Here is a 12,924-nt window from a genome sequence, read left to right as displayed (position 1 = left end):
ATGTATTCATATGTGAGACAGAAGTTACTCATCTCAGTTACATCTTTATTCATCTTCTACTGCTATTAAATTTACTGAAACCTTATTCCCTAAATACAATTTTCATACATTACCTATCCAATGTTAATGGTTCAATGATGCCAAAGATCTTTAGTTGCCATAATTGGTATGCTGTCATATCTTTGAATTCTTCATAAAACATACTTTTAATTTTGTCTTTGATTCTTCAGTGATAACAGCATATTTTAGTTTTGTGCTAATTCTCTTTTAACTTTCAGTCACGGGCAGGTCAAATCAGGTAACTGCTCACAACATCAAATTTCCTTAATTATTTCTCCACAGTATGAGTTTTTTTAACTCTGAGAACTTCATTTTCTGGTTATGTTACTACTTTACAATGTAAAAGCACATTTACATGGTGTGTGTTTCTCAGCATAACAGAGGACATCTGACAAATGGAAGGCCAAAATATTTCAGGTGACCACCTTCCAGCCTTTTGTTTGAATAGTTGCGGTTTCATTATCTTTTCCAAAGTTCTGGATTTTATTTGGACTTCATTAATAGTTATTGTTATATATATAATTCATTGTTATTATTACTTAGTAATACCTCTTCTCGTATTGACATGCAGTATTCCTTTTATGTTTTTCTGAAATTTTTTAAAATTTACCACTTAGTAACCTTACCCTTAGGCAGCAAAGTGAATGAATTGCTTGAATGGATTAAGATTTGTGGCTGTGTACAGCCTGTCAGAGTGCTCAAAAAGAAAGGCACCTAAACTTCTACACATTTAGCAGTCCTTTATTTTATTTAAAGCTTTTTACTGTGACAATAAACACTAATAATGTTATGGTAAGCTATCCTAATTGTCAGTATTAAGGTATCTGCAACTTGGTGACACACTGAAAGTGAAGTAGTTCACTGAACTGAACAGAGAGAAATGGATAAGAGCTTCCCTGAGGCAACAGTGTCCATTGATTTAGTATTGTTTTAACTTTGTCATTGTCAAGCTAACAGTCTACATTTAAAATACCATCTTTTCTTCTCCTGACTTTGCCTCTGATGTCCCCTATGTGTTGCTTGGCTGCATATATGAATCTGAATGTCCTTCAAAACTTTTGAAGGAATGCATGCATTAATTACTTCAGTTAACCCCAATATTCTAAACTGATTCTGTCTTTTACAAAGAAATGTTCTTAAATTACTGGCAATTCTAGGCAAAGGAAGCTGCTGCCAAAACATTACAAACATGAAGTGTGTAAGAACCTGGCTGGTTGAGGCCATTCTTCTGAGAGGTAAACTAGGTACTGTTAGAAAACTGTTCAGGAACTGTTAACTGAGAGGTTAACTGGGAACTGGTAACTGTTTTAGTGCTGATTTCCTGGTGATTTTGCTTTTTCTGCCTAGTGTTCCTCAAGCAACATAGCAGATTAAGCCCATTTCTCCACTTGGAAGAGAAGCCATAATATTTAGCTTTAAATTGTGTCTTAGTAACTGACACATAAAATAATATTTTATTTTTATGGACCAATCCCGTATAATCTCTTGTATTCTGAACTCACCTGCTCTTTGGGTATACCTGAGAACAAAACAGACCCTTCTCACAGCCATTCTGCTACCTTCCAGTTAGCCAAGTGAATTGTCCTGGTTCATAAAAATGGATATTATTTCTGGTGTGATTTCTTTAAATTCAGATTGTTATCAGAGAATGTCATGAATGGGATGAGACATTGATCTGCAGATGGTGTTTGTTGTGTACTATCACTCCAGTGATGCCCATTACCTAAACAGTCAAGCCCAGTTCTTTCTGAATATTGTTTTGATTATATTTTTTAATGAATGAATGAACAATTCTTTATACATGCCCTTTGAAATATTTACTTCATAATTTCTTTAAATTTATTCTTGCAAGGTAAATTCTCTGTTTCCCAGTGATCCAAGTTATATTGCATTATGCTGATTGAAGTATGATTATATTGAAATATAATTAACTTTATCTTATCACACTTTAATTAGTAAAGCACACTGGATTTCTTTGAAGTTAAGCTCATGGGTTTTGGCTTAATAAGGAAATAGCATTGCTTGTGAGTGTGAAGTGTTACCTCTGAAAATATAATTCTGAAGCTATATAGGTGGTGTGTTCTGAGTACATCCCAATCATCGTGTCACACTTTGGTCTGAAGTGTTAAGACCATATAGTCACATTTGCCAATGGATCATGAAATAAAAATGAAAAACTTTGAAGTTACATGATAGCAGCTTTCAATCTTTGTGGAGTAGGGAGGATGTTATTGGAACTTTGAGCTAAATACTACACTTTGAGAAATATTTTATCATTATTCAAATTTGCTTTTTGTGCTGCTGATAGGAGTAGTAGTTCCCTGTGCCACTCCTTTTCTGTATATACATTGCTTTCTAAGAGGAAAAAAGAAAGTTTTAGAGAGGTGACAGTAAAGGGTTATGACCTGCCAGATACTTGATACTTGGGAGATGCTGGCTCTGAAAAATTCACATTTAAGAATGTATAGGAATGTACATCAAAAACTGTCTGGTGTAAAATTGTATCATTGTTTATTTAGAGTACATGAACTGTGATTCTAGCCTCTAGCTAATATTCAGGAAAACTGCTTATGGCGGCTAAAGCTTTGCCCCAGACAACCTGCCTGCTGCTCTGTTAAAACTGTGACTCTCAGGTTTAATTATAACAACATATTCTGCAAGTACTGTGTTGATAAGGGTGTAGCAAATAAGCTGCTGTGTTTTGGGTGATCAGCTGGTGTGGGAAAAGTTCTGTTTTGTTAGGTACTTTGAAAATGGAATGGAGGTTATATTGAATTTAATGCACATCATGCCTATGTTTTTAACTGCTGTTTCCTTCAGTGTTGATCCTTTCCATGTTGATGTTTGCAACTGGAGAACTTTTTGTGTGATGATTTCTCACAAAGTTGTAAGACAGAAAAAAGATCCAATCAATTTGTTTGTATAGGTTGTGATGTGAAAGAATTGTGTCTCTTTTAAATCTATCAGCTGTTTGAGGGGAACTCTTTCAAACTGTGCATGTCTTTTTCAAAATCTTCTTCGTATGTCTTGCCATTCTCTGCTCTTTCCCTGTGCTAAAAAAATTATTAATGTAAATGATCTTGAACCAATACCTTGGAATAAAACATCTGTCCTGTTGGCAATTTTATTTCCTCATTTTTTTTACCTTGATTGGTTCTTGGTTTTGCTTCAGACAGAAATCTTATATTCTCTGTTAAAGTCTTGCAACTTGTCATACTACTACTCCTCCTTTGACATCTTCAGTTCCCCTTTACCACCACAATCCTGACTTTGTCCTGTCTTTGAAACGTGCTTGACCTTTTTGTTTTCACTTTTATTTTATTTATTTTTCTAAAACTTATTTCTGTCTTGTCCCTTACCTTGTGCGAGGTCCATTACTTTTTGCTACCTGCTTACTAGAAAACAAATTAACCATACCTGAAAGAAAACTATTAAAAGCAGAACATTTATCTAAATTCTAGAACTATTTTAAGAGATTTTTATCTTGCTATGCTTGTATTGTTACATACTGTCAGTGCCCCTCTTAAAAAGGATAGGTTACAATGAGCAATGTTACTGTAAAGACTAACAGAGTTTATCAGAGGTATGGCAGATCTTCACACAAAGGAAATGAAGGACTCTTCAGTCTGGAAAATGCTAATTAAGAGGGACTAGAACAGAAGTCAGTAAAATCATGAAGAGCACTGGGAAGGTGAACAGAGTTGTTACTGGTCTCTCCCAGCATAACAATTAGGGGACGTCAGATGGAATTAGCACATGGAAGGCTCACTGGATATTTTTTTGTTTCAAATGGTTTTGCTATGGAGGGGTTTAGATTCAAGGAGAGACTTGTTGACAAGTTAATAGAAAAGAAATCCATCAGAAGCTGTTAGTTACAGAAATATCTTTCTGATAAAACCCAGTTGGAAGGACAAAGGGATACTGAGGGGGGCTCAACATCCCAAATGCTTCCCTGGGCTACTTCTGATGCCCATTGCTAGGACTAGATTGCTGGCTTAGATGGACCTCTGGACCAGTATATCTTATCTTCAAGATCCCTGAAACATTGCAGGACTGTAGATTATAGACTGGTGAAAAGACACGTTCAGAAATATTTTTTTTTAAATTAGCATTTGTTAATGGAGCCCTGCTTGCAATTTTTTAATTTAGTTTCATCATGCCAAAAAGGCATGCTAATCATTTTGTTTTATATGCCTGATTTCTGTGTCAGAGTGAAGAGCTAAATGACTGTCACTGAAACAGACGTGGATGGGTCCTCAGAGCCCAAGACGTTTAGTATTGGTGATAAGCATTGTGTCAGACTGAGAAAAAGTATATCATATTCTCTGCTACTCATGGCTGAGATCCTATTATTTCTGACCATGCCTGACAGCTCTAATGTTAAAATGTGAAGGGTCATAGAAAATTAGTGTAATTTTCAATGGCTGCTTTAGAGCAGCAAACATTAAGTCAGTTCCCAAGAACAGTTCCCTGGTGCAACCCTTAATAAATTCAAACTTTATTTTTAGGGATGACCTTTAGTAATGTGAGCCTTGATCCATTGAGATGCTGTTCACTTTTGATGCATCTCCAAATCCCTTTTTTATGCATTTTAAATCAACACATGCTTATTCTGAATTTATGTGTGTGGATAGACGGAGAGATGTAATTTAAACACATCTGTTCAAATATGCATTTCAGATCAACTTGGTGCCGGTTCTCATAATACGGCTGAGTTTTTGACGGGTATTATATCCCTAAAGTACACAGCAGATGGTATTTATTAGAGATTGAATGGAAATGAAGTTTAAGGATGTTGAGCTTTTTGTCTTAAGTCGCTCATTTTTTAATCATAAAACAATAATGATCTGAAGTTATAAATCTGTAATGAAGTTCTATAAAATGTTTATTGTTTATGGGGAGAGTAGAACACCTTATAGTTGAATTAAGTTGGTCCAAGCCTTAACTGTTTGGTTTTTGGTTTGGGTTTTTTGGGGTTGGTTTTTTTTAAGGAAAATTGATAATGGGAAGTATGATAATGCTTCTCCTTAACCATTTGGGCTGCATCTAGTAGGAACACTGGCAACCTTCATGATAATTGTTTGAAGAGAGTAAAACCATGTGTACCCTTTCATCCTCAGGCAGTGAGCCATGCTAATTATGAGATATGCTTTTTATCTAGGTCACTATTCCCTGGTAACGAGGACAGCCCAGTGCCTACTTGCACAGAGTCCTCCACACCTATATCTTCTCAAGCTGAGTTGTGGAAATCAGGTCTGCTTGCTGCCTCCAGGTGTCATTCACCCCAGTTTCTGAAAGAGCTCTTCTGGGGGCAGGAGGTGGGTTGGGAAAAGAGCAGTCATTAAAAAAATACCTGTTCTCACTCTCAGTTAAACTCTGAGAGCTGTTGGGTTGTGCTTCTTAATCACAGATAGAATTCTACAGCCTGTTTAAGGTGACTTACATCAAAACCACAAACTACCCCAAATTCAAGCCCAACATATTAAGCTGCACTTGTAAATCTGTTGGACGCTGCTGCAGATCCCAAAGCTCAGGTGTAAGGTGTTCCCTATGGAATCACCGAAGGGAGCGGCTTTGAGTGCTCTGTAAGGTGTGGAATGCAGAAAGCAGGATACATCCCCTGACTCTGTAGCTGTAAGGCTGGACTTACTGTGAAGTTTCTGCTACCTGTGAAGTTTGAAGTGTTTCACTATGAACCACCTCCAAATTAACTGGTAGGATTTAATGGCCTTGCCAGCTCTTCTCCCAGGTGTACATACCTTCCTTCAGGGAAATTTGCAAGAATACTCTGAAAAATATGCTGAGGTTTTCTCTGTGGTCCTGTCTGGCTTTCATTTTTCTGTTTTATTGTTTTTTATTCAAAGCAAGCATATAAACAATATGGCATTACATTTTTTTTTTCTGGTTTGTTGTGTCTTGGGCATCAATTTCAGGCAGATATTATCCAAGCTGTAAAAATAGGTTTAAAAAAAAGTATTAAAATTATGCTTTATACACATATAAACAGAATAGATTTACTTAAATATCTGATAGTATTTGTTGTCTCAATAGTTGAGTAAAAAGTGTGTTGGCTTATAAATGAAGCCACTTAAATACTTTCATATGCAGTATCAACCTAGTTACCTTTTTTGCTTTAATTTAGCCAAACTGAGGTGAAGCAGAACTGATTTGTGAGACAAACTGGAATTGTCTTACACGGTAATAGAGAACATATCGACATTTGAAATAAGATAATTTCTTATATAATTCCTATATAAATTCTCCTGAATAATAATGTTCATGATATATATATAGCTGCATTTTAATAAGGTGTCTTCCCAAAGAATAGTTTATATGTGGCCATAAGGCCCAGTATGTTATCATTTAAGAGACTTTACACAGAAGTGTTTATGACATACCTGTTGTCATTAAACCAAGGTACTTTCCAGTTTTACTCCATGTGTAAAACAGTTCAGCAGTTGACATGATGATTCAAAAGAACTTGTTTTTCTGACACAGAGGTTCTGAACTCACACATCCTGGACTACTTTTAAACACATGTGGAAAAGATTACTAAGAAAAACATTTTCAGTGGATATCCATTTATTAGATGCCTGTTCATCCATTGTGCAATTTAGGGTAAATCATAAATGGGAGAGGATGAAGAAATGCATAAATTATGTTCTGGTTTAGTCCCCCAACTCCAGACACTTAACTTAGGGGTATATTGTCCTGTGCTGCATTCATAGTCCATGGAGAGAGAGAGAGAGAGAGAGAGAGAGAGGCACTGGGGGATTTCAGAACAGAAACAGGCTGAATTCCTTTCTCAAAGTGTGGGGATTTTTCCATGGCTTAATCCTCAGGTTAATCTCCATCTAGCCAAGAGAGAAGCGGGGTGAAGTTTCCTGTTGTTCCTAGACGGTGCTTCCAGCTGAGCAGTCTGTTTCTCTTGTGCTAGCTCCAGTTGGTGTGACTCCTCAGTGTGCCATTAAAGTTGAAGTCAGAAATCCCACAAGACTAGGCCTGATGGAGAAAAGGGAAAGAGGGGGTGAAAAGGGCTTCTGGAAGACTGTGTGTGGTCACTGGGAAGATGCAAACACATCCTTCAGCTCCAACACAAAATGGCACATTGAGATGCCTGTTAGGCTCTGTAAATACACTTGAAATACCAACTCAGATACCTTCAAATTATTTCATCCATTAACCCCATTTCACGTTCTCTGAATAGGCTTGTACTGCAGAAGCACTCTAAAATATAAAATAATGTATGATGCTGAAATAACATTTCAGAGTAGACTAGTTTTATTTTCATAAAAATTAAGGTTTTTTCCTAACATTTTTTTCAATGCAAATTTCTAATTGATGAATCAAGAAGTTGCTATGTCATCACACTTTTTGTTTTACTTTAATTACTATAGATTACTCAGGGTGTTCTCATACCCTTCTGTAAGACTACAGTGTTTTCTTTTTATTCATATTGCTATTTATTCTAATCCATTATTTTTTAATCTAAAATCCACTATTTTGTTAAACTGTAAGGGGTAGAGGTAGCTGGTCTTGCTTAAGAGCAAGTTGGTGGCTTTAAGTAACTTCTGGATTTAAGTGTTAATTGCTGAAATGGAAGTGGGAAGAAAATGTGATCATGCAAAAGAATTTCAAGTGGTCATGTGAGTAGCTGAAGGTGACAATTCTAGCTGCTTTACATAATTTCTTCCCGGAACGTGGATTTGGTTTGTAATGGTTATTGCTAAAGAAAATATTTTCTGTAGCTAAAACCACATGAAATAGTCCATGTAACAAGTAAATCCTAGACATTTTCACAATTTTGCTGCTGCTTTTCTGAGAAGTATTGCTCTGTGGGGGTGGTAGGGAGAGGGAGGGAGTGGTCTTACTGTTTTATTTTTGTCAGCTTTTATCCCTTTTATCATCTTTCTAAGTCACTTGCCCATGACTTGACTTCAGTGAATTCCTTGGGTCTCATTTTTTTCTCTGACCCCAGAGGCTGACTTGGTTCCTCTTCAGGTAGAGGGCAAGATGTTGCTTTTCTTCTGTATTCTTTCAAACACATCTTGTTCTTCCTTTCTGTGAGGTTTGGATACCTGGGCTGTCAGCACTTGCTCATGGGTGTGTTGGCCCTTACAGCATCACACTAAAACAGATGTGTCTTCCCTGTAAGGTGAAGTATTTCCTTCTTTTTTGGGTATTCAGAATTGCCCAGGATGATGAGGTTTGCATTGCTGGTCTACTTCAGAATGGCAAAACATCAGTCTGCTTGAGTAGAGGGAAGGGATTTATATATATATAGAGGGACATAGGGAAGAAAATAAGTATTAGGGCTGTTTTATCTTATACATGGCTTTAATAATTCCTCTAATTCATCTTGTTCTGAAATTCCACAGTTTAATTGTAAAGCATATCGAGAGTCAATATATTGTAGAGATTCTATCCTACACCCTAAAACCCATTTGTGGAAATTGAATAGTTAGGCTAACTGTAAATGAGTTAATGTAATAAATGTTACAGGGGATGTTCAGCAGTGTTTTCTTTGTTTGCTTCAGAATAGATAAGCAGCATTTGATGTAAAACAATAATAGTATTGGCTGATGCACAAGAACTTGTTTTTATGTGATTTTGGATCATATTGCATAGATGGAGGAATTTTTAAGCATCATCTGAATCAAAGTAATAAAGAGTTTTGTGCTGCTTTCTTTCAGGCTGTCAGAGAAAAGGTCACTTTAATTTTCAAGTGTGTATGTGTTTTATATTCTTCCATAATGATATCTTTTTCCCCACTTTTTTCATTAAGAAATTATGTTTCACATGTGGAACTAATTGTACATATTTTTGTTCATCACTGCTTTGAGAAGTCTTTAAGAGCTTGATTTTTGTCATTTTGGACTTTGAGTGAAATCTCATGCTTTTCTCCCCTTTTTAAACTGCTTGTTAAACAATATAATCAGCAGTGATATAAAAATGCACTATGCAATGTCATATTTTAGGCAGTTACACTGGATTGAACTGTAATTAATTGCTGTTGCTGAATACACCATGGTCCTTATTCTCTTTTTGTATCCAGGCTTTTCTTTGTGTGTAATAATTCCATCCAGGAAGAAATCTAATTACTAAGATAATTAACACCTTATCAGCAAATGGAGTTCAGACATTTGTAGAGTTTATGAATTTTTAAAATATGTAATTTCCTTTTAACTGAATGACAACTGGTGTTATGGAGAAAAAGAGCATATTTTATTGTATCTAGCTTGATTGGACCTTATAATTCATGTTGCTATAGAAACAACCAGGCCTTTATAAAGGATGGTATTACTACTACCATTGGTAATAAATGCTTTGACTGTTGCCAATAGTGTCATTAAAATGGATAAAATAACTTCATTATGATGGTTTTTTCAAATGTAATGAATGTTCTGATCGTGTTCTGAAAAATGGCAGCTGATGTTAGGTGGCATTGGTTTATAAAGTAATGTATAAAAAGAAAGCACTTTCTTCCATGAGCTTACTACTGCTACACAAGATATTTGTGGTATGAATAAAATCACGTTGCAGGGTGTGGTGCTGCTGCTCTCTTCACTCAGTCCTTACAGATAAGGGATTTTATTGTTACTTGATATCAAGCAGAAGTTCATGTCTTGATGTTTGTCAGTCTTGGGAAAGCAGCGGTGACTGAGGGTGCTGAGCCATCAGCTCTGGGGATTTCTGCTCTTCTGCACAACATCCAGACTGCGCTTCCCACTCGGGGTTGTTGGATCAGGTGCTTGAAAATGTTCAGTTTTATAGTGGTTTTGATTTGTTGTTCAAACGCCATCTTTTAACTCAGCTCAGATGATGGAGTCTGAATTTGTGAATTGAAAAAGGAATTGATAGAATTTGGTTTCTTTGCTGGGGATTTTTCATAAGGAAAAGGTGAAAGAAAATTCTAATAATAGATGATAAATTCCTGTGCTGCTACCTATATGTCCAGACACATGCTAAAAGGAGGGCAAGGCATTAATATAAGCTCGTTGCCAATACTTGCAGGAAAAAAAAATTAAGTTTGGAGGGAAAAAAATCACAAAATATATTTACTACCATGTACAATTTGTCTGATGGCTGGTCTGGTAGATATAAGCTATTGTCTAATATTGCACCTAATAAAATTAATAAGAACAGTATTCTCTGCTTCCCTTTTTTGTTGTCTTTTGCCAACAGGTTTTCCTTTTTCAGTACAACTCATTGTTTCAAGAAGTTTTTCTTTCAGGAATTTTTTCTTTCAGTTATTCAAAATCAAGTTTCTTCACTCACTATAGTCACAGCACTATTTTTTTTTTTCAATTATAGTTTTCTTTGGCTGTTTGAATGCTTTATAAATGTAATTTGGAATACATGCACTGACATTCACAGTTCTGCATTGTCTTAACCGGATAAGGGGAAGGGAAACCTTCCATCCATTTCTTTAGGTTAGAGACAGTCTTGGAGACCCCTTCTTAACCTCAAGTGTGAACTTTGCTTGTGACAGTTGTCTTTATGCCATTCACCCCTAAAACAATCTCTTTCAGCTGTTCTGTTCCCTTGCCTGTGGCCTATATAAGAGCTGTAATATTATTTAGATTGGAAGGGACCTCTGGAAGACATCTCATCTACTCACCCTCCTTGAAACAGGGCCAATTCCAAGTTAGATACCACCAATATTTGTATGGAATTCTTCATTTTCTCCAATATTTTCTGCAGTTTATCATTGTTATTGGTGATGTGGAGTGAACTCTGCATTGTGGAAGCAGTCTCATCTGTGTCAAGAGGTAGCACTGAGCACTATGTGTTTCTGCCTCTCTCCAGAGGATGCTTATCATTATTCCCACTGTACACAAAGCTCAGTCTGGGTGCAGGCCTTGATGGCTACTCCAGTGTCTACTGGGGAAAGTGTTCATGGCATGTTCCCACCATGTCCAGGATGGTGGTAGTGGCACAATTTCAACTGGAGCCCCCTAACTTCACCCTCTCCTGTGCACCCTTCTGTGCCTGTGGGCTGTCCCTGTCAGCTGTGCTGCCTTAACCTGGTGTGTGTGAGGGATCTGCATGTTCAGTCCAAGGGGAACGGTTAGGAAATGTTGGCATTGCTTAAATAACAAGAGAACTGAGTGCCTGTGCATGTGAACTTAAGTATTTTGTTTTCCTTTTAAAGCAAGGCATAGGCTGATGTTTTAGAATACTGAGTTAATTTTTAAGTTGTGACTAAATATGTATTTTTGGCTCCTGAGCCAATTTTGTTAAATTTTCTAGGTGATATGGCATTCCAGCCCCTCTTTCAGATGCCCTGTTCTACTTTGATAGCAGCCTTATAAAACATTTAATAGTTGACATTTTCTAGTGACTGAGTCCCAAAAGGTTTGCATTTTATGGATTAAGCAATCAGAATTCAAGAAGTAACAAGGTGTGCTGATTACCTCTAATTTTGATTGAAGGAAGAGTTGATCCAGATGTTTTCACTCTTCTGTCACAATCCTAATCCAGTATTTGTTGCAGTATCTTCTATTACTGTGCTCTCAGCTGAGCAACAGATGCATTTCTCATTACCAAACAATGGGGTTAAAATGTTTCTTTTTCCCCCAAGATCCTTGTAGGTCTCAATTTCTGAAGATAAAGTTGAAGGTTATATGTCTATGTACACTAGCTTTTAAGGAGCAAGAGTTCTACTTGTCCTCAGTTAAGTGTTTCTTTCTATTTCCTTTTCAGAGTGCCTGGAATAACAATTGCTACAGACATCATCTGTGGATTTCCAGGAGAGACAGATGAAGATTTTCAAGAAACTATGAAACTTGTAGAACTGTACAGGTTTCCAAGCTTGTTTATTAATCAATTCTACCCACGTCCAGGAACCCCAGCTGCAAAAATGCCTCAAGTTCCAGCTGCAGTGGTAAGATGCATTTTCAGATGGCTTTAATACATAAAGCATGTTCATAAAAATGTACATTTTCTGCAGAACTGTGCCACATTCAAGTGAAGGATTTTTTCAGCCTGGTAAGGGAAATGATGCTAGTTTAGACCACTGAATGTGTTTTCATATATAAATGACCGCTCAGATTGTGAGGAAGGGTAATACTGTGGTTATACTGAAGATCTTGTCTGCTTTCTATCAAGTTTGGAGTGAATGACTATCAAGAGTAGTAGCTAGTTTTTTACACATAGTAATATTTTCCATTTTAAGACTTCTGTGACTCCAGCATTCTCAAGCTTATCATGAATAATTATACAAAGAATTAATAACAGTGGTAGTCTCTGATTTAGTTGTCAAATATTAAATTCACAGTCCACTTTCTTGAGACTGTCCTTATGCACTGCTCATTTACTTCCTTCAGCCTGCAGGTTAAAGGCCATTAGTTAAATTCCTTCCTTCCTTCCTTCCTTCCTTCCTTCCTTCCTTCCTTCCTTCCTTCCTTCCTTCCTTCCTTCCTTCCTTCCTTCCTTCCTTCCTTCCTTCCTTCCTTCCTTCCTTCCTTCCTTCCTTCCTTCCTTCCTTCCTTCCTTCCTTCCTTCCTTCCTTCCTTCCTTCCTTCCTTCCTTCCTTCCTTCCTTCCTTCCTTCCTTCCTTCCTTCCTTCCTTCCTTCCTTCCTTCCTTCCTTCCTTCCTTCCTTCCTTCCTTCCTTCCTTCCTTCCTTCCTTCCTTCCTTCCTTCCTTCCTTCCTTCCTTCCTTCCTTCCTTCCTTCCTTCCTTCCTTCCTTCCTTCCTTCCTTCCTTCCTTCCTTCCTTCCTTCCTTCCTTCCTTCCTTCCTTCCTTCCTTCCTTCCTTCCTTCCTTCCTTCCTTCCTTCCTTCCTTCCTTCCTTCCTTCCTTCCTTCCTTCCTTCCTTCCTTCCTTCCTTCCTTCCTTCCTTCCTTCCTTCCTTCCTTCC

At 37.0% G+C, this 12,924-nt stretch overlaps 1 protein-coding gene across 1 annotated transcript in view; it reads left to right on the top strand.

The window, feature by feature from the left end:
- The window catches only part of CDKAL1 (CDK5 regulatory subunit associated protein 1 like 1), a 388,757-nt gene that overhangs the window by 270,882 nt on the left and 104,951 nt on the right, over positions 1-12,924 (top strand). Inside the window, exon 12 of the mRNA XM_063159828.1 lies at positions 11,767-11,947. Within this exon, the coding sequence (XP_063015898.1) occupies positions 11,767-11,947 (181 nt within the window). The remainder of the gene's footprint in view (positions 1-11,766; positions 11,948-12,924) is intronic.

The sequence above is a fragment of the Melospiza melodia genome, chromosome 1 (genome assembly GCF_035770615.1).
Source record: "Melospiza melodia melodia isolate bMelMel2 chromosome 1, bMelMel2.pri, whole genome shotgun sequence".
NCBI classification, from domain to species: Eukaryota; Metazoa; Chordata; class Aves; order Passeriformes; family Passerellidae; genus Melospiza; species Melospiza melodia.
The sequence above is the reverse complement of the archived record's forward strand: the minus strand, read 5'-3'. Positions and strand labels throughout refer to the sequence as shown.